This window comes from Harpia harpyja, chromosome 1 (genome assembly GCF_026419915.1).
Source record: "Harpia harpyja isolate bHarHar1 chromosome 1, bHarHar1 primary haplotype, whole genome shotgun sequence".
Taxonomy (NCBI): Eukaryota; Metazoa; Chordata; class Aves; order Accipitriformes; family Accipitridae; genus Harpia; species Harpia harpyja.
The window spans coordinates 80,190,689-80,212,007 of NC_068940.1; the positions used below are offsets into that span (position 1 = coordinate 80,190,689).

Here is a 21,319-nt window from a genome sequence, read left to right on the forward strand (position 1 = left end):
CATGTTAAGCATAGGGTCACAAAAAAATAAAGCAAGTGGTGATGTACCTTTTTTATAGCAGCCAAAGTTGTCACTGCTTTAATCTGAACATCTGCCTTGTTGGAATAAGGGAAGGTAGGAGACCTCTGTGAAATCTTTATGTCAATATAGACACCTGGATCCAATAGTCCAGCTGCTGTTGGAACATATTCCTGGTTCACATTTTTTTATATGCATCAAAAAATACACCCTAATACTAGAAGCTGTACTTGGGACTGGCTATCAGATGTACCCCCTCTCACTCCAGCCAATACCTTCCCATTAAAACTTCATTCCAGATGGGTAATGACCTTGTGTGGTCATATACAGTGGGGACAGAACAGTCACATGAATGGATTTAGGCGAAGGAATTTAGTCCGGTAAGAAAGGTTGAAAGTAAAATTTGCCTTCACTTTCCTTTTACTTTTTTCAGTCATGCAGGTGCACACACAAATAAAATACCTTTCATGAAACAAAGCTAGACAGAATGAGATTGTTTCTATTTTTAATTGAAGTGTTCCTGTACTTATCATGGCAGGAGCCATATAAAATACACAGGCAGAGAGATGTAAAACATTAATTCTTACTAAAGTTCCATATTCTGTTAAAGGTAGTGTTTTAAAATGCCATCACTCATTCTGATTTCCTTGTCAGAAGTGCTCTTAGTAATAAATTAAACAATAGCATGGCATTTGTTTGACCTCAGTCAAACATTCAGTCAGTTTTGCTTTAAAATAGTTGACAACTCTGTACTTTTCTTTTTTTTTTTTCCCAGAACCTACAAAGAATCCTAAGGACTTGACTGCCTGGTTCAGTCTCTTTGCAGACCTTGACCCATTATCCAATCCTGATGCTGTTGGGAAAACTGATAAAGAACATGAATTGCTTAATGCATGAGTCAGCTGCCTATGGTAACTCATATTCTTCCATTCATCAACACTATTTTGAGGTTTAAAAAAACTAAATGAAAATTAGTATACTGTTGTGAAACTATAAAGTATGTGCCATGATAATAAAACTAAAGGGAATGAATCCCCTTTTATTTAGGTACAGTTATTTGCTCTTGTTTTGTATAAAGAGTTCACATTTATTTTCTACGTGGATTTACAAAAATGAGGTTAAAAATTAGGGCAGATTTCTTGCCAAATTAGATTATCTGCTGAAACACTGTCTTTGCCTGAGGTGATGCGGAGCTAACGCTGGGGTGAAATACAAATTGCAAACCTATTTTTTTATAATGTTTCTTGAGTAAATAAAAAAAAATCATGTAACTGAGGAGGGTGCATGAGTCAAACATCTATCATGTATATAATCTATATATTACTGCTACATTAAGATGTCAATTAAATTTGTTTTGTTAGTACTCTCAGTGAAAAACCTGTGCTGGGGCTAATTATTGAAGAAATACATTTGGGTCTGTGCAGCCATGGAAATAGTGCCCTTCCTTTCTGATTTAACTTACTAGACAAACTGCACTACATAAACAGAAGTCATGCCCAGCAGGCTTCTTTTCTGAGGTTTTTTCTCCATTGCACCAACAGAATATGCACCTCTTTGCAGAAGTTCCTTGCAACTGATGCTTTCCCATGCTTTCAAAACATTCGTATTTCTTTTCGGAGTATTTTTCATCCAGTTTATTTCTGAAGCATGTGTTATTTTGAGCTTGTTGTGACATTAACTCCTTAATAAAATGATTTTGACAAAAAAGACCTTTTATTCCCACTGGAATGCTGGTGTGCTGTTGAATTGGTACATAACAAGCATTTGAAGATAAAACATATGACCACTTTTTAGACAGTACCTAATAATTAATATCATTGCCTCATGCTGTTTCTGAATAGTAATCCAGTAGGACAGTAAGAAAATTTGAACTCACTCAGTGTCCCTTTGCCTCCCCACTCTCCTTTTACAGCAAAGAAAGGTAAAAAGGATGTGTCAGCAGCCGCTTAAGATCATAAATTCTGCATATTTGCTCTATGTATTGTATAAGACCTACTTTGCAATTTATTGTATTTGGCCTTTTTTAGTTCAGTTAATTTTCCTTTTACGTTGGTTAAGTTTTTCACTACCAGTTAACTGTACACTCAGTTAATCCTTGCCTCATGGTCTATTAGATAACTAAGTACTTGCATTGGAAACATGACAGTAACTATATAAACATAGAAGTTAACCAAGCTGACCTGCTGCTTCTTGAATGGAGCAGAACATAATTTGATGGCTGCACTGAGCAGCATTAATGTGTGTTTGATACCTCCTAGCTAAAAAGCTACATGCTATCAGTAATTGGGGGGGGTTGGACTGACTGGAGTTCATCTGACTGAATCCTCAGCAAGTTTTAAGTAAATACCTCTGTCCAAAACTGTAGCATTCAAAAGCCCACCCCATAGCCTGGAAGTCTCAAGGTACTTCAGTTTTTGCCCGAGAAGTTCTTCAGATGTTTAGCAGCATATTTTCACATTTTTTGTATGGCCTGGTCTTCTCTTTGTGCAGTACCCAGCCCATCCAGGTCCCTAGCACCGAGGTTGGTAATTAAGACATGGAAGCTGAGGTGGATGCCTAACTGTCTCTAAAGATAAAACTTGATTCCTTCCACAGTATTTCCTACTGTTTGGTACCAGCTGCTCCTTGCTCAATAAGCTGTCTTTTCTGGGATGTATAACTTTGTTGAGCATTAGCGGGGAGCATGATCTCCTGACTTTGGGCTGCAGTCTCTGGCAGTAAATAAGGCATCTACAAAGTGGATTAACTGGGAAATACCTAAGGTTTACGCTGGGGTGCATTTACTTACACTTATGAGTGCTCGTTTGCACTCATAACACAGGATGTTTGCCCCAAATCCTCTTCATGTCAAACTGTAATTATCTGCAATGCCAAAAATGTTAGGAGCTCAAGGGATACACAGGCTGCTTTTCAGCCCAGCGAGGTTACCACTGAAATCATTAAACAGATTCTTGCAACTTTTAAGCAATTCTGTGGTTGCTAACCTTGCTATGGATTATGTTTGTTTGTCTTGATAGTTGCTAGAACATTCATGGACAATCACTTTAGCATTTTTAGTAGCTAAAGCAATTAGGATAAAAGCAAAGAGGAGGCCATAGTGACTTCAAAACAGCTAATTAACTGTTCTTCAAGAATCAGAAAAATGCTTGTGTTTGTTTGCTTTTTAGGTCACAGATTCTAGACTTCTAAGTTTAAAAAAAGAAAAGTCTCCTGTCTTGATTGGCACAATTAAGGGCATTGCACAAGTTCAGCTAAAGATGTTCTGAATCCTCATCATGTTTTTAGGTAGAAAACCAGCTGAATGATCATCGCTTTTACACAAGAAATACCATGGCTGCAGGGTTCCCCGCCCCCCAACTACACTATCAATTAGTTCATATTATGCATTAATTTCTTGTAATACGTAATTTTTGAAATTAACATTAGCTTTGAATTCTTAGTCCTTAGCCTATGCAATTTTTTTACACTTTCAAATGAAAAAAAGAGCCAAAAGTATTTAAAATAGAATTAATTTTGCTTAAAGAAAAGCAACTGAAATCCCTACGTACAGTGCATTATTGTCAAAAACATTTATTGAAGCTGAAAACTAGAGCAAGAAAGCTAACACCCTGCAAATAGGCATTTTTCAGGCAAAAATCTTAATTACAGAGTTAGTTACAAACAATGCTTCCCTACTACTAATGAAGTGTATAGCATGTGTTTCTCAGCAGCCTGGCTGCAGAGTAGCTCCAAGCCCCAATGCCATCGTGAGAGGATTTTCTGTGATGTGTGTACAGGCTCAGCAGTAGTTGGGACAACAGGGTAGTTCATCATCCTGGTAAAATTACAGATGGATTGTTCTACACACATAACGTTCATCTTGATTTAATATGCTTCATTCCAGTTGCATATTCTGGTTGAGTAGTGGATTCTTTTAAAATAAAAACAGCTGCAGAACCCTATGGCAGATGAAAACAGTGGTAATTGATTAACTGTCTTTATCTGGAAGTTTTTATTAAAGTTGATGTAACTGATTTTGGTGAGTTGAGGTTTCTACAAATCTAAGAACAGCTGCTTCAGGGGAATTGGAGTGTGCGCCTTGGGAACTGAACAGCTTGTACAAAAAACTAAGTAACATTTTCAAGTAGCTTTTCTGGCTGCCTTAAGTGATCAGAATTTACTTCCAACATAGTAGAATATGACTTACCTTGTTCCCTTCTGCTGTTTCCACATCCAACATTGCATGGGCATGACACTGAGGTACTTGAAGCAGGACCACTTGGCCACAAGCAGCCACCTGCCTTCCCCCAACACCCTTTTTAAAATGGGTGCCCTTCAAGTGTTAGGGGCTGCACATGCTAGAAAAAACAGGACCACCCAAGCAACAAGGTGACTGCGAGTGGAGAAGCAGCAGCAGCTTTACTCCAAGTAGGAATAGCAGCAGGCCTACAAGCCATGACAGCTCCAGGATCTGAGCTCAAGAGGTTGACCCAGGTGTTGTGCATCATGCTGCATTTTCCTGGGGCCTCTATCACTACCATTTGCCATTTTCCATCACATCCCACTGCAGGTGCCAAGGGATACTGGATGAGCACCACTGAGGAATGAATGGTGGTTGTACTGTCCATGCTTGCTGCTGAGAGTATGTGGGGTGAAATAGCCCCAGGGCAAAGGAAGAAGAACTGGAAGGTCCTGTCTTCTCTCAGTGCAGTTCCCTAAGACGATTACTCAGAGTAGCAGCAAGACATTGACATGGTAAATTTGCAGCTGCCAGCGTCGGGTCCCTCCTCGCTTTTCCAAGCTCTCTTCCTCTTCTGCCCAGCATGCAGTTACTGCTTCCACCCACTTGGTCCGGCACCCATCTGCTTTCTCCTCCCTGACAGGGAGGCTCTCGGGCAGGCCAGCAAGGATGAGCTGGGCAGCATAGGGACGCCCTGCCATGCTGCAGGCTAGGCAGCCTGAGGCCACTCTTGCTCATCCCATCAGCGAGGACTAGTTGCAGGAGTTGGACTTCCATGGCCAGCCAGGGACCCCATGTATTTCTAGGTTTTTTTAACACTACAGGTGTGTAAGTAACCTGAAGATCAGCCCTCACTGCAACCCCGGCACACTCTCTCATCTAGTGTTTGCTGTAAATCCCCCTCTGGTTAGCCTACTTTTACAACTTCTGCTCCTTGTAAATGTCTTATTTTTAAACAAGCCACCATATGGGAAGGCAGGAAGCAGAGCAACAACTAGGCTTGCCAACAGCGGAGCAGCAGAGGGTTTGCCTCAGCTAAGAAGCAGAAACACTGAGACAGTCTAGCACCGCGTTGGCAAACTAGGTACAAACGAGCTGCTTCCCACTGTTGGGGCTGCCATCCTCACTCGGCACGTGCTCAGCGCGCAGAGCCCGGCTGTGATGCTGCAGAGCGCGTAAGCCCGATGCCATGCACAGACACAGAGACTCTCCTGTGACAGTAAACAAGGGTACCATGGCCAAACAGGCCCTGCAGGTTCAGCAAGTTTGGCTTTGGGTAATCCATCTAGCCTCCAGCTCCAAGGCAGGCTGGCTTTGCAGTCAATCAGACCATTACCCAGGTGTTCATTAACAGTACTCTCCTAAGCATAAAATTGACTTTTCCCCTCATTGACTAATTAGAAACCAGATAATCTTCCCTTTAAGTAACAGAAGGTATTTGCCTGCACAGGAGCCCACCATGTGAAACCTGCTGGAGCAGGTCCAGAGAAGGGCCACGAGAACGGTCAGAGAGCTGGAGCACCTCTTCTGTGAAGACAGGCTGAGAGAGTTGGGGTTGTTCAGCCTGGAGAAGAGAAGGCTCTGGGGAGACCTTACTGGGGGTTTTCAATATGTAAAGGGGGCTTATAAAACAGACTGAGAGACACTTTTTACCAGGGCCTGAGGACAAGGGGCAACAGTTTTGAACTGAAATAGGGTGGGGTTTAGGTTGGATATAAGGAAGAAACTTTTTATGATGAGGGTGGCGAGATGCTGGAACTGGTTGCCCAGGGAAGTTGCAGATGCCCCATCATTGGAAGTGTTCAAGCTCAGGTTGGATGAGGCGTTGAACAACCTGATCTAGTGAAAGATGTCCATGGCAGGGGAGGTTGGAATAGAAGACCTTCAAGTGTCCCTTCCGACCCAAACCATTCTGTGAGTCTATAATGAAGTGAGAAGGCTGCCATTTGTCAGGGAGCAGTGTACACCTCCCATCAACTGCATCAACTTTTAACTCCGTTCTACCATACCGAAAGCTTGATGTGCCCAACCTTGCAATTAATCCGTAGTGGAAGGGTGTGAAGTTTTGGCTGCTTTCAAAAAATTACAAAATTTAAATTAAAAAAAGAGAAGCATGCTGTAGCTTGGAGGTGAAGGTCTGTCTTATTCTACCTGCCAGCTATTTACACTGGTTGCTGTTGGAATCTTTATGGGGTAATGAATACCAAAAAAAAAAAAAAAAAAAAGGAGAAAAGAAAGTAGATAAGGGATTTTAGAAGTGACTGCAGACCTACCTAAGCTGTTAAAGTTACAGCCAGTCTTCTCTTCAAACAACAGTCTTTCATCTAGCCCAGAAACTTGCTCTGTAGGGTGTTTCTTTTATTTTGGACTTCCACAGCTATTATAGCAGTAGGAAAGGCCCCGGGACAGGTGCTGGAAGCCATATACTTGCTTCATCAACAGGCTGGGGAAAGGAAAACAAAATTTTAAAAGTGCTACACAATTAAATCATCCACCCTGTCTCCATCTAGGTGGGCGGATAACAGCTGGCTGCAGGAAACAAGCATGCTGAGTGTAACAGGAGCAGGATCCAACAACAAAAAAACCAAACTCCTACTATTATTCCAAGTGCAATCCTCAGAATAAACCCTTGATACATAAAATACAGAAAATATAATCATGGGCCACTGAAGTCACTGCTTTGCTGTTAGACCTGCTGTTAGACCTGTTAGTCCTCTGGACTGTTTAGGCAGTCTGTGTGGTCTTCCATGATCATCTCTGCCTTGACCTTGAGTATGAGAGCTTCAGAACACCAAAGTCTGACAACAGAGAGCAACCCTCACCATGGCAGGGTAATAGTTTCATTGGATTTTTAGAAGACAACAGAGATTCTGAAGAATGAGGCAAGCCCTGGAGGAATTCTTCTGATCTACGGTTCAGCTGGGTCCTGGGGTCATCTGACCTTTCTGCAAGGTTGTCCCTGCATTTGGTGAGAGCAGCCAGGATTGCAAACGAGCCAGAGGCACGTGAGCTATTTAAGGCTTTTCCCCCAAAATGGCAGCCTATGCTGTTAAGTCACAGAAGCCTGCCCAGGGCTCGGGTCCCTGAGCATCCCAAACCCATCTAAATGTGGGCCGCTGCCCCGTGGTGTCCTAGCAGGCCTTTTCCAACTGAAGGAAGAGCCTGTAACGGCTCTGATCTGGCTGAAAAATTGGCCAAAAAGAAAGGAAAGGAAAAAAAAAAAATGTTTGAGGCAGCAGAGGTCACACAGAGGCACGTGAGCCTGCACAGCAGGGAGATGCCGGCGGCGGCAGCAAGCAGCAGTGCTATCGGAGCCCTGGGACAGGGCCTGTGGTCACCTCTGCTCGTCACCAAACCACAGCCAAGCTTACCTGCAAGGTATACACAGCTGTTACTGCTCCTCATTTAGGGAAATAATTCTGAAAAGCCTTAATTGAACACAATCTTCCTTTTGTCAACACTTAACCCTCCCTTCCCCTCCCACACTGAGCACTTTGCAGCTTTTGCTTTCATTTTTAAGAGAAGTGATCTGGGTTGCCTTGGAAGCAGGAGAGCTCTCGGCCTCACCAGCCTTTGCCACGTTCATTAGTTGAGCTCAGAGAGCGCAGGTCCATCTCACCGCTCACATTTTAAGCCATGGGAATGTTGCCAAAACAAAGCATAAAGGGAAGCAAGATCAAAAAGCAAACAGAGGCATCCAGGAAGAAAGGCTGCACTGACACTGCTTCAAGGCCCCCTCTCTTGCCCCCACCCATTTTAGCAGCCCATCCTGTTTAGCAAACATTAAATGCAATCGGAAAACACTAAAAATCCATAATTTTCCTACTTGAGATCTGCGGGAGCAGAATGAACTGTCTGTCCTGGGGTGGTTTTTAATGAACAGTACAGCTTGCCTGTAAGTGGTTTGGGTTCCCTCTCTGTTCCCCATAAACATGTGAAGTATCTAGCAGAGGGCTTAATTGAGGTTGAGGTACGTAATGTTGTTTACTCTGATGGTTGTTATCCAAGTGAAAAAAAGGAAAGTGTTTTAAGATACAGGAAAATGCTTTTATGGCCCCAAAATAAGTCCTTCTGTTGTGTAGCATCGCCAAAACAAGTTCCTTTCCGCAGGGAGGACTGTCAAAGTGAAGCAAGTGCCTTTCCGCAGGGAAGGCTTAATCCAATATACACACCATCAGCATTGACAAAATCTCTATCAAGGTGCTTAAGTTTCTGCACCAGGGCATAAGGGAAAAAAAAAAAAAAAAAATGCCTGACCCACAACAGCATCAAGTAGCTTGGGGCCAGTCTTACTGTGGTTGGTGGTTCCTGTCCCCAGCTTACTGCCAGAGCCTGAAACACCACCATGATGCTGCCTGCCTTAAGTCCTAAAGGCTGCAGGAGACCAGGCCTCATCCTCTTAATTTGCAACAGGAAGGAGTAAACCTCTCCCAGTTGTCAGAGACGGCGGAAAGGAGACTCCCACGCGGAAGGGGCAGGCAGAGCCTGTACTTACTGGGTTGGGAAACGGAGACGGCCACGGTGCCGAAGGCTGGGAGCTGGTGACTTTCTGGCACCAGGAGACAGCTCCTGCTCCACCTGCAGATCTGCATCTACAGAAGGGGGCTAGCGCCCCAGGAGCCATGTCCCACGAAGCCCCTGCGCCTGCCAAGCCTGGGCCGTGCAGCAGTACGAGGAGGCGGCAGCAACTGACAGCAGCGGGCAAGTCCCTGCTGCCAGCCCGACCTGTCGTCTAGGGAGGTTTGCAGCTTGCCGGGGACTTGGATCAGGGACCTGATGAAGACGCTGCTGGGGCCTGTCTGGTCAAGTGACAAAGTTGTGGTCCAGGTTTGGCAAACAAAGGGTGCAGGGTGATGTGGTCAAGATAGACCTCGGAGAGGACAAGACAGGGCCTCACCCCGGGTGAGCCCAAATAAGCAAAGCGCGGAGACAACAGGGCTGTGGGGAGCTCTCCTAGCGCTTCTGGGAGATGGGGGTGGCTCCCCGAAAGGGCTGTAGGCCAGTGCCTGCGGGCTGGGGAGCAAACAGGAGGAATTGAGGCCTGCATGCAGTTGCAGGGCTACCGTCTCCCTGGGATCAGCTGTGGGGGGACAGCTTCCACAACTGGAGCGCTGCCATGGCTGGATGCGGGCTCTTCAGGCAGGAGTGGAGAGGACGGTGAGGAGGGGAAGCTGCCCTTTACATGGGAAGGCGTGGATGCCTTGGGATGAGCGGTGACCCAGCTGAGAGCTCATGGGTCAGCATTAGAGGGCAGACCAACATGGGTGACATTGCCACGAGTGTCTGCTACGAGACCACCTGATCACAAGGGAGTAGATGAGGCCTTCTTCAAAGAACTGGAAGAAGCCTCACATTCACAGGCTCTGTTCCCCGGGGTCCTTGAACCACCCCGAGATCAGCTGGAGGGACAACACAGCAGGAGACAAGCAGTCCAGGAGGTTTCTGAGAACCTCCTGAGACAGTCAGCCAAGGAGCTGGTGAGGGGAGATGCTCGGCTAGATCCCATACCTACAAACAAAGAACAACTGGTCAGGAACATGAAGGTTGGGGGCAGCTTTGGCTGACGTTACCACAAGACAGTAAAGTTTAGGATCCTGAGAGGAAGGGGGGGAAAGCAAAAAGCAGGATGAGAACCATTGACTTTAGGAGAGCAGACTTTGGCCCCTTCAGGGACCTGCTTGGAAGAATCCCATGGGATACAGCCCTGGAAGGGAGTCCAGGAGACCTGGTTGATTTTCAAGGATCACCTGCTCCAAGCTCAATCCTTCCTCTCTACTCAGCACTGTAGAAGACTCGGGGGAATCTTAGCCATGTGGATCAATATCTGAAATGGATACAGATCTAAAAATCACAGGATTCCCAAAGAAGTTTTTTTTCCCCATCTAGTTTGTTATCCAGTCTATTATTTGGATAAATGTATCCAACATTTTCTCACTTACTGGATACAAAACCAAATCATGCTACAGTGCTGCATTCAACAGCCTTTCAGTTAGGATGCCACCAAAGAGGCAGGTTGCAATCTATAGATGGCCTGATCTGGAGAACAAATGACACTTACCCAGACTACTGCTCCTCTGTAGTAGTAAAGCATCCACTGTCTTCCTAACCCAAAGAACATGCTGCACATACAAATATGCACATACAGGGTTACCCTCCAAATCAGGTACAGGTAGGGCCTAGGCTGCCTTTGCTTTCCCATTCCTTAGAAAGTGAAAGACTTACTACCATCATCTTCATCACCCCCCAACCCCAAGGGTTTAGTATTCCCCTCCAGAAAAGGGTCAAACCAGAAAGTCTTCCCTAGAGGGAAGCACGTTTCTTAGGTACTGAATTCAGAAAGCGTCTAAACTTGTCTCCTTGGCATTCTTCGCTAGAACAGAAAACACGTCCGCCATTGTACCCAACTTCATTTCATGAACAAGAGCCCCTGAATGAGGTGGCAATCCTTAAAATACACACATATGCCCCATCCAAAATAAAACCATGCAGTGAAACCTTGTAGTATGGTACCATCTCTGTACTGTCAAAGAGATGTAAGGCTACACCTGAAACTTGTTTTTTCAGCGACTGACACCGAAATGCTGAATGTTTTTCAGCAGTCTCAGGAGGTACAATGAATTAGAATCCAAAGGAATCACAAAAGCAGAGTCAAGCATTTTTTTTTACCATTTCCTAAAAACAATGTTTAGTTTCCAAAGGCAACACCCTTACTTTTTTAATTTTTACACAAGAATGAGTTCTTCCTTCCCTATGTAACAAGCCCAAAGATACACCAATCTTATGCAAAGGGAGGCTGTTACTCCCTGAGAAACCTCTGTATCACAGAGATAGGGCAGGACTGGAAATTCTTATCCAAATAGAAATCGGAAAGGAGTAATTGCTTCACCCAGCCTTTTGGCACCAAATCTTTGTGGGGAGTCTAGTTTCTTTTAGCTTTCTCCTCCTTGGAGAAAGAACCTCCTTCCACAAAAAACCTTAAGAGTTCTGAGATCTCATCTCCTCTTGCAGTAAGCAGTCAGACACCCAGAATTAGTTAACATGACTGTTATGCCTAGCAGTCTGGATTTCAGTAACACTATTTACTTACAGCTTATTTGGAGAAGTAAAAGTAAAAACAAGGGTACAAGAAATAGATTACCATGGGTGTTACTAAACATATGTTGCCCTGAGCAAACCCTATTTCTCAACCAATAGCTGTACATATCACTGCAAAGTTCAACCACGCACTTCACTATGCACACATACACACACACACACAAAAATAATTAAAAAAAACCAAAACTTATTTTTCTACAGGCACAGTTATTAGACTAATTGTGCTTCATTAACAAGCCCTGCCTGTAATGCAAGGGGAAAAAAAAAATTACACAAGTTCCTCTTCTCCCAGGCTTCCAGCTCCTCTGCATCTGAGCTTCCTGGCTACAGCTCAAGGCAGCCAATTTAACATCAGAACTTGTTACAACCTGAGATAAAATTTCAAGTTCTTAAAAAAGGGGTCGTCTCTCTATCCAGCTTCATCAGATTGCTAGTCTTTCTTGTTGTCAATTGAATTAGCAGTTTAACTTGCATGTTCACTCACTCCCAATGTGGTCTTACCTGAGGAAACACTCTACCTTCTCGATCAACGTTTTCCTACCAGCCCCACTTGAGTGACACATTATTTCTATGACCTGTTGCACTCCAAAAAGACACCACTGACTCTCCAGTTTCTTGCCATCTCTCCAAAATTACAGTGCTATTGAGGAGGTGATGGGAATCAAAACAACTATAAAGCTACTCAACCACCTCTTTTACTGGAGACTTCATTCATATGTGACACAAACCAAAAAGTTTCAGAAGCCAGAAATTAAAGAACTATTCCAGTTTTTAAAAAAGCATTAACTCCCTAGTTAAAAATATTGCAGCATGCTACTTTTTTAGTGAGGCAAGAATGCTTATGGTAGTTAAAAAAACCTACCTCTTTAAAGTCAACTGAAATGTAAAAAGCCCCAAATAATCATGAGCTAGTAAGGCTTATAAAAACATCTTCTTTGAGCACATCCTTTGTAAAATCATCTCATTTTAAACATACCAGTACTTGAAAAAATCCACCTTTGCAAGTTGGCCCAGAACTCAATTACCCTTAGTACTAAAATATATTCATGTTTCTAGTGTGAATTCATCTACCTTCATTTTCTTACTGCTTTAGTATTCCATGTCTGTTAAATTTAAGTAGCTTGTTACTAAGTATTTCACATGTACATATTTACTAACTGGAATTAAGTCACACCTCAACTGTTAAGTTAAACAAAATACAAAACCTTGCTGTGTGTTTTTTCCAGTACCCCACTTGTTCCTATAGCTCTTCCCTGAGCCTTCTCCAGCTTTTTACAGTCTCTCCTGAACTAGATCGTTTTCCAGGACCGGTTACACTACCGCAGACAGAAAGATATACATATTTTAACTGCATGGCAATCTTTGATCAAAGAACTGCCTTTAGCCAAGCACCAACTATGAATGGCTGTACGTGTACATCCCAGTAACGGACCTTCCCAGCTTTCACTCACTTTTTCCTTGCATTTAGGTTCTGGAAACACACTGCAGGAATTGTAGTTATTTTCTCTGAATTGTGTAGCTTCAAATTTGTGTTTGCATGGCTGTATTTTGCAAAGCAAGCTAGGCTGTTTTACAACAGTAATTGATTTATACTTCTACTAGTCATCTGTCATCTTCAAGCTGCTTGGATTTTACCTCAAGTAACAGATGAAGGTATCAATCCATTACCATGGAGTAAGGCCAGGAGCTAGTTTGCTAAGCCTCAGTGGTCTTTGCGTGCAACTGCCATGTCAGCCAACATCTCTAATCCATTCAATTTCTTGTGTTTATTTTGTATTACTCCAGGCTTATGTTTAATACTGTGAAGATATCAAGACTCTACCCTTGGTCCAGTATCTGGCCCTTCCCAAGAGCTGATTTGTCAGGAAGCCATAAATCATTTCCCTGACAGCACCCTGCTTCCTAAAACAAGCAGATCACTATCTGTTGCCCTCTACCCCCAGCACACGTAGCGAAGGGCTCCTCTTACACAGTCCTCCAGTCTCTGAACAGAGTCCATTTCGAGAGCCATGAATTGCTAGAAAATGTAACATTCAAGTTGAGGAAGATCTTTTAGTCACAAAGCAGGGACACAAGGCAAAATTACTTCATTAGCTGTCTACTCACAGCACTTTTCAGACTGCTTGTCTTGGCTTTGAGGAAGACATAGGCAGTGAATTACACACAGCGCTCAACTTCGAAGTGTGGCTTATGTGGAAGCGACATGTTACTGCAACCGTAACTAACCAGGCGAGGCCTAGGTTCACAGGGAAGGTGAAAAAGTTACCCATGGTACAAGTTGCATCATGTCTTTTCACGGTGAGCTACACGCTTTTGTCAAAGTAATTCTTGAGAAGAGAATGCCCTCCCACACATGGGACAGCCTGGAACTGCTGCAGCCAAATCCATTTAGAGGACGAGGTGGTCACAAAGCTTTTCCTAGCAAGCCCTACAAGCTGATGATGAAATGGCTGAAACCAAGCCGTTTCTGACTGAAGGCCATCAACCATTTTCATAGCAGGGTGGGATACTACACCCTTTTCAGCACTTTCAGTTAATGTTTTTAACATAGTCACATCAAAACCTTGTAATCTTTGGGATGCTGAAAACTTACATTTTCACTTACTGATAATAAGCATTAAACCATTCTTGATGGTTATTGCCATAGTGCTCTTCAGTAAACACTGACTTTGGAGGATTTACATGTATTTAAATATTATTCTTCTTTCCTCCTCCCTCCCCCTCACCCCCCATCTGGAAAGAATTATTCTGCAAGTCAAATGACAATCACTTGACTCATACAGAATAACATGAAACCAAGACTGTCAGTAGATTTATACCACATCCTTTAGAGGTTTAGTTTAGTTTCACATAGTGAAACGTCTAATGGCTTTCATAATTTTCAACAGATAACTTGATATTAGCTATACCACAAACACAGCAGCGGATACAGTTTCCAATAACGCTTAACTGATTTTTTTTTTCTATGCTCTGAAGAAAGAAAAAACCTCATTATATGCAGAAATAAAATATGCTATTTTTAAGCGTATTTAAGCATTCAGCTATTTTTAGTTTCTTCCCCTTCCTAGAACAGCATTATGCAAAAATCAATAGGTAAGAGATTATCTTGTTCTGGAAGACATAGCACTCTAGTCATTAAGATACGTGGTTAACATTATTCTAGATGTGAATTTGGAACAATATTAAACTTTAATCTCATTCTATGGTGTTTCATACAGTTTCCAAAACAAATAAACGAACCACTGCTTTTGTGTGTCGTCCCCACCACTTTTTCTTAACTATAATTTTTATTTAAATAAGACACAGGAACTTCTATACCGAAAAAAAATACAAAACAAAAGCCACACATTTCCTTGTGTAAAGCAATATTGTGTGATAACTTGAATACTGTTCAGCACAGTGGCTAGAAATAACAGTACAACTATGTACAAAACTTTAAACAATATTTGACAAATTTCTACAGCTGGATGTAGAATACAATTGAGATAAACAACTGCTGGGAAATTTACATGGCAAAGCATTAGCTTTAACACATTTGGTTCAAAACCTTCAAATCTGCTAAGAACAAATGTGCAATGTAATTAATATTTAGTTTCTCATGGAAAAAAATAAAAAGAACATGTAATGGCATTGCAAATATTGTACAGAGTTCATCACTGATCTAAAAACCACTCATCGTATCCCCTGGTAACCTAACACCAATAACTGAGACTACAATTTCTTATCTGGACATAACCAGAGCATAAAAAGGTCATCATACTGCAATGTTAATCTAGAAAGAAAAATATTAAAAGGAATTGATACTTACATCATGAGTATTTTCTCCCCTTTATCTTCGGTCTATAAAATATATAGTGTTTTCACCTAGGCCTGAGATTAGTAGGGTTAAAGATGGCTGCTGTGTTGCAAGGTTTTTCACATGAAAATGGTTAGAGACAGACCTCTCTCTCTCTCCTTCTATATTTTCTGCAAGGGGAGTCAAAAAACAGTGACCATTTTATAGGCTGCAAATTCCATCTTGTAAGATAGTATTAACAAAAACTCAGTAATAAAAATGAAACAATGCTTTATCTCCAAAGAAAGCACATATTTAGTGAGTAGTTATTGGTGGCTCACTCTCACCCCCCTCCAATCTCATCTTCAAAAGAGGAAAAAACCATAATGGAGCAAGTTTAAATGCTCAGTAGCTGCAGGCTACTAATCTCTTCAATTCCTGGAAAAGGTGAACCTTATTCTCTTAGGAGCAGACAGCATAAATGTAGTTCCACTGAGCTGAAAGCAATGGAGCAAGAACAAGTTTATTTTGCCTTTAGGGTCCTCTTTGTATCACAGGAAATTATCTCTGAAAGCAATGCTCCTCTTGTTCCAGTACAATAGAAGAGCATCACTAACCCGTTCTTGCCGTGTACTATTTTGAGAAAGTGTCCAGCCTGCAAAACCAGGATTATTTTACAAGGATTTTTTTTATTCACACTTAAGGGGGGAAAACACTTTTACACACACAACTTAAGTAACTGAAAGTTATGGGAGAAGCTTTGATTAAGTAACATGAACTTAAAACTATTGTTTTCCCCACCCCTCTTAGAACACCCACTTGCTACTTTTGGACTTTAATCCGAACACAATTACTCACTACATAAATAAAATGCTGCTCATCTAACACTGCTTGACAAAATCTGAAAACCTATATCCAACCAGCAAATGAATGAACATTTCCAAAAGAGAAACTAAACATTAATTTGACTTTTAGACGGTAACAGTAGCATTTCACATCCTTAACTGCCAACAAGAACGTGAGAGGAAATCCCCATCACCCCCTGTGAAACCTGAAACAATTTCTGTCCTTGAACAAAAACATTCTTGTCTTTCAAAATCCTCTCATACACAACGTGGAATGTTTCTCATGTACAGCCTAGTACTGAACACTTTATTTGCAACAGTTTAACAGTCATTAACTGAGCAACACCTGAAACCTTTAAATGCCACATTTTTACATATATTGAAATGACAGTAAATGCAACGGTTGTTTTACTTGTAAGCACATGACAAAGTGATATACATCACAGATTTGCTGGTTCTCCTCATGTTCACCCATGTCCAGGGTCATCGTTCACCTGGATCTGAATGCACTTATTCCAAGAAAGTGGAATGTAATGAGGAAATATTAATGCATAAAATAAGGAAAGGCAAAAGAGTGATGTTCCCTCTTTAGCTTTGTAGCTGTAAAATATTTTATATCCCAATATGATATACATTCCAAGTTACCTGAGTTTACACTTCGAGAGAAGTACCTGAAGCTAGGCCATAGGGTGGGCACTGTGCAACTGTTGTGGCCATTTTTTTTTTTTTTTTTTTTGCATTGTGTGTATTACAGAAGTTAGAAACATAAACACCTGGATCAATTGTAAACATAATCCTGAAGTACAGTATTTTCCATAGGACACAACACAGCAAGACATTTTCTATTCAGACAGGCAACTTTTTTTTTTATATATATATAGAGCTTATTTATACTGTAGAATTTGAAACAGAACACAGAACACAGTACTAATCTGGTCAAACATACTATGAAATGCATAGTCTCCACTTAAAACGCTTAATGATATATGGATTCTGCAGGCATTACTGCTTTCTCACAAAAAATGCTGACTATGAATTCTGTCCCTGCCAAGAACAGTGTCAAGATATTTTTTTGAATGCTGCTAAGTATTCCGTGTTGTTCTGAAAGGTTGCCACCTCATGCAGATGTATCTGAACTATTATCTCCTCAATCCTTGTTTCAGGGCAGAGGCCTGCTCCACCTTGGTCTAGATTAGCACGTAGCTCTGAGAAGAGGAATGGTCTTCAGTCTGAATTTCTTGCAAAAGCGGCTGCTGCTGTTGGGACGGTTGCTGTACCGGGACCTCTGTGGAGTCCATTGTGCTGGTGTCATCTGACAGAGATGAGAAAGAGACCCGAGAGGAAAGCTGCTCAACAGTCAGGGTGCTCAAAGCTGTGCTTTGACCAGAGTTTGGAGAGTTCTTCAGCGTCAGGTCTGAAGCAGGAAGGAGGGGGCCCAGAAGTTTTACAGGACAGAAAGCTGATCCGGTTGGGATGAAATTAACCTTGTTTTTGTCAGGACATGAAAAGAGAGGGGCTGAGACAGGCTGACGAGACCTACAACAAAAAAAAAGGTTATATACCTGGCCAACCAAGATGTTTTATACGTCATGAACTTTGTGGTTCTACACGTTGCTAAAATGTGAATGACAAGGAATGGGATTAATTGGACAGAGGGGCAAACATCTTCCATATTGGTAGTCAGCTAACTGATCCACAGCATTAAAAATAGTACCGTCACAAAAATGACTTGATAATTACTGGATAAACATGCAACTTCCAGCAAGAAAAATCTGCAGTACATATGCACATGAAAAAGTGCCAAGGTAATTTAGAATGGCACAAATTCTTCTTTAATAAAAACAATGCAGCAACACCACATTTAGTCATGTTAAAACTCTTTGAGAACCTCCATGAAACAGACCTCTCCTTTCCCATATTCCATAATTTGTCTGGAGGCTTCCTCCACAACCCAACATTGCTCCTTCACCATCCAGCAGGGAATGAATGCTGTTAGAGCAAGAAATGTCCCCTCCTTTATTCTTTCATCCACAGGAGCTAAGCATGCAACCTCAACAGCATGTGCTCAAATACTGCTGGGTCTAGGGGAAAAAGACATGATGTCCGAGAGTTTAATTTCCCATTTCTTGCTCAGCAAAAATATTGAGCGAAGTCTATGCCATAAGTATACTACCATCTAGAAACACTTTACATATAAAAACATAACCTACGCTTGAAACTGGTGGAGAATTATGACGAGAGGTTTTTTTTAAGCCACTAACATTCTAAAAAGTTAATAAAAAAAATATATGGGAAGAATTTTATAAATGCTTAGGAAATTAAATGTACCTTATCTTTTCTGCTTGGATTTTTGTTGCCTTTTATAAATGCACAAAAAGAGTTCAAGCATAAAAGACTCCATTTCCTCTTCAAACCAACGTGAACACTTCAACTTCTCTTCTGTACAAACTCTAAGAATAGTTTGCTCCTGAAAAACTCATCAGCTGGAATAGTTTATTCATCTGCAGTTGAATAGGCTCAGTAAACAGGTTTACTGCTTTGCAGATACCAGCTGATATAAAAGGCATTACTTACGACATTTCCTCAAAGACCTTCACTCGCTCACATCCCTCTGGGGGCTCTCGTTTGAACATGTAGCTGTTGTTTGGTTTGGGAGATGAGGCATACTTGGGCAACGGTGAGCTACTCCCACTGTCTGAAAATTTAAAGCAGTTATATTACTAGAGATTGAGAGTGCTTTTTAATTAAATTCGATTTCCAAACAAGATGCCTTTTTTCACAATTTAGCCACTATGCCGGTTTGCTTCTACCACAAAGCTTCCTTTATTGCAGGCTATTTCTAACACCCTTGTATAGCACATTTCTTCTGAATAAAAGCTTCAGTGCAGCAGTAATCTATCACATAACAACACATAACAGGAGGACATTTTTATCCGGAACACGGCAATCGCAACAAAGCAGAGCTGTGATCCTGGAAACAAATACGTTCTTTATTATGTACTTCAAAAAACATAAATGAACAAGGTAATATGCATAATACATGCAGAAGACTTATGAGTGGTAATGATAATACACCTTCTCACTGTATAAACACAGTTATTGAAAATGTGCGTATACAGCATACATCTTATTTCAAAACATAATTCTTCACTGGAATATTGACCTCAGTCTCATGAATAGTTCAGAAGTTGAAAAGAAACAAAGCATGTTTGTAACACAGGTACTGAAACCTCATCATTACAGTGTCCTACCTTCCTGGCTTCATGATTGTGAAGTTGTTTCAGTATTCAAAATAAAACTTCCACAATTCAATTCTCTCATCACTACTACCTATATGATATAGGTATTCTTTGTAACTCTAGCTATCTGTGTATATTTTACTAGACACACTTAGAACTAAAGGTGTGCAGATCTAGGACACAAGGCAATAGGCTGATTTCTTTTACTTGTCAGAAAATATAAGAGAGAAGGCTCAACTCTGGTAATGACAAGCACAAAAGTTTGAAAAATTAAGACTATGAAAAGGTTCACTTTAAACACTCATCTTGACAACGTAATATTCAATGCATTAAGGAAATCGAGTATGTACAAAAATAATTACTCACAGAAAATTAGCTTTCCGCAGCAGCTTCTACCTTTTCAAAGAGCAACATCTACCTCAGGCTAGTATTAGTGGCTCCCTATTCTCTGCTTGGACTTACAATTAAAAAAATAAAATTAAATTAAATTAAATGGCAAGGTTAAAGAGGATCCCCCAACTTACAAACACGTTATTTGGAGAGAAATAACTGCTCTTGCTTTAGCTCCTTTTGCATCTTTCCACTGACCATTTTTAACTCAGATATCTTTGTTTATTCTGCTGTTGTTCATGTGTGCCTTTTCAGCAACAGTGGAAAACCAACCAAACCTTCAAACGCTATGATATAGATTCACTAAAGCATACAAAGTCGCCTTTAACAGCTTGCAAACAGTAACTACATAAACTTTTGTATAACCATGACTCAAATACAAAGGCTAATCATTAGAGGTTTTGAAACATCTCTGCTTCCTCTTATAACAAGACACAAATCAACTTAAATGTCACACCCCTCCCTTTGGAGATTTACTATGAAAGATATGAGAAGAAAACATAGTTGAAGTGAACCTCAGCAGTGTATTGATTATTCAGCTCTTTCCTGCTGTAGAGTGAACACAGAACTTCTATTTACAGAATTTTAGATGTTAACTGTATGAAGGCAGAAAAAGCTTAGAGACAATGCAGATATTTGCCAAGCTGGGAGCATGATGGTCCTGTTGGCATCTTTCCACTGTTGGCCCACACAGCTCATTCCAAACACAGAAATCATTAACAGAACCCAGACAGTTTGTTTCCTCCTTCTAATATTTAAAATTGAAGATCCAAGTTTCTATTTAAAAAATTTGAGACATAAAATGTGCTACTGTTCATTCCACCAAATAGTGGAAAACTGTGGAAGTACATCCAAGGAAAGAATCAAACGGAATTCAAAGTTAAGTCAGTTCTTGGAAGATTCAGAGTCCTGTCTAGCCAGTTCAGTTTTCAATCAATTTTTTGGTTTATTTAGCCCTGTCTGGCTGAAACTTTCTGTATAAGACAGCTGTTAAACAAGTAAAAAAAAAAATTATATTGTATAATTCAACCATCTGTTCCTCTCTTTACCCTCCCTGATTTTTAAAGTTTACTAAGTTGTTAGCTTTTCATTTTGACCAAACGCACACCACACTACTATTTGAAAAATACATGTGGTTATTAGGAGGCTCACATGTACAAGCTTGGTGTTGGTTCTACATGTACAGGAGCAATGTGAGAACGGAAGGGTACTGGGAAAATAGGCCATGAGTTAAAGTGGCAAGAGGTGGAACTTACAGCTTAAGCCAGTTTCCACTTGTGTATCCTGTAAGCTCTTAAGTGCTAAACTGTCACCTTATTAGTCCTTAATGACTCTGCAAATGTGTATTCTCAAACTGTGCTATTACTTATCTTTTTACTTTTTTAAATTATCTTTTTACTGTCTCAGAGGCTGCAATGCATGAGCCTTCATGTCAGAGGACATGTCTGCATCTTCCACGCTTCCACCAGTAGGGTGTGCTCTGCTGGCGTATTTCAGTCAACTAATCAAATTTCATTAAGATGACAATGATTGAAGATTAACAGATGTAACCTTTAAAGCAAGTTTTTTTACCATAACCACATAGCAGACAATATGGAGCCTTATTAAACAGAATTTCTAAACATAAATATTCAAAATGGATATATTCTGTTATCTAGAAAACGTTTAAGGTTGTGATTAAACACTAAAAATACTATTTTAACCAGAAGACTTAATACCACAAATTTCAGCTTGCATA

At 41.1% G+C, this 21,319-nt stretch overlaps 2 protein-coding genes across 5 annotated transcripts in view; one reads left to right on the forward strand and one right to left on the reverse strand.

The window, feature by feature from the left end:
- ICA1 (islet cell autoantigen 1) overlaps positions 1 to 4,031 on the forward strand; it is a 76,071-nt gene extending 72,040 nt beyond the window's left edge. Inside the window, 1 exon segment of the mRNA XM_052801410.1 lies at positions 794 to 4,031. Within this exon segment, the coding sequence (XP_052657370.1) occupies positions 794 to 915 (122 nt within the window). The 3' untranslated portion in view covers positions 916 to 4,031.
- A 10,547-nt stretch (positions 4,032 to 14,578) lies between these two features.
- GLCCI1 (glucocorticoid induced 1) overlaps positions 14,579 to 21,319 on the reverse strand; it is a 57,890-nt gene continuing 51,149 nt past the window's right edge. For 2 of the 4 annotated variants that reach the window (XM_052801425.1, XM_052801416.1), the window contains exons 7-8: positions 18,527 to 18,647; positions 14,579 to 17,488 (exon numbers count right to left, since the gene is read on the reverse strand). In XM_052801425.1, the coding sequence (XP_052657385.1) occupies positions 17,140 to 17,488; positions 18,527 to 18,647 (470 nt within the window). In that variant the 3' untranslated portion in view covers positions 14,579 to 17,139. The remainder of the gene's footprint in view (positions 17,489 to 18,526; positions 18,648 to 21,319) is intronic. The other 2 variants (XM_052801439.1, XM_052801429.1) reach the window with 1 other exon arrangement.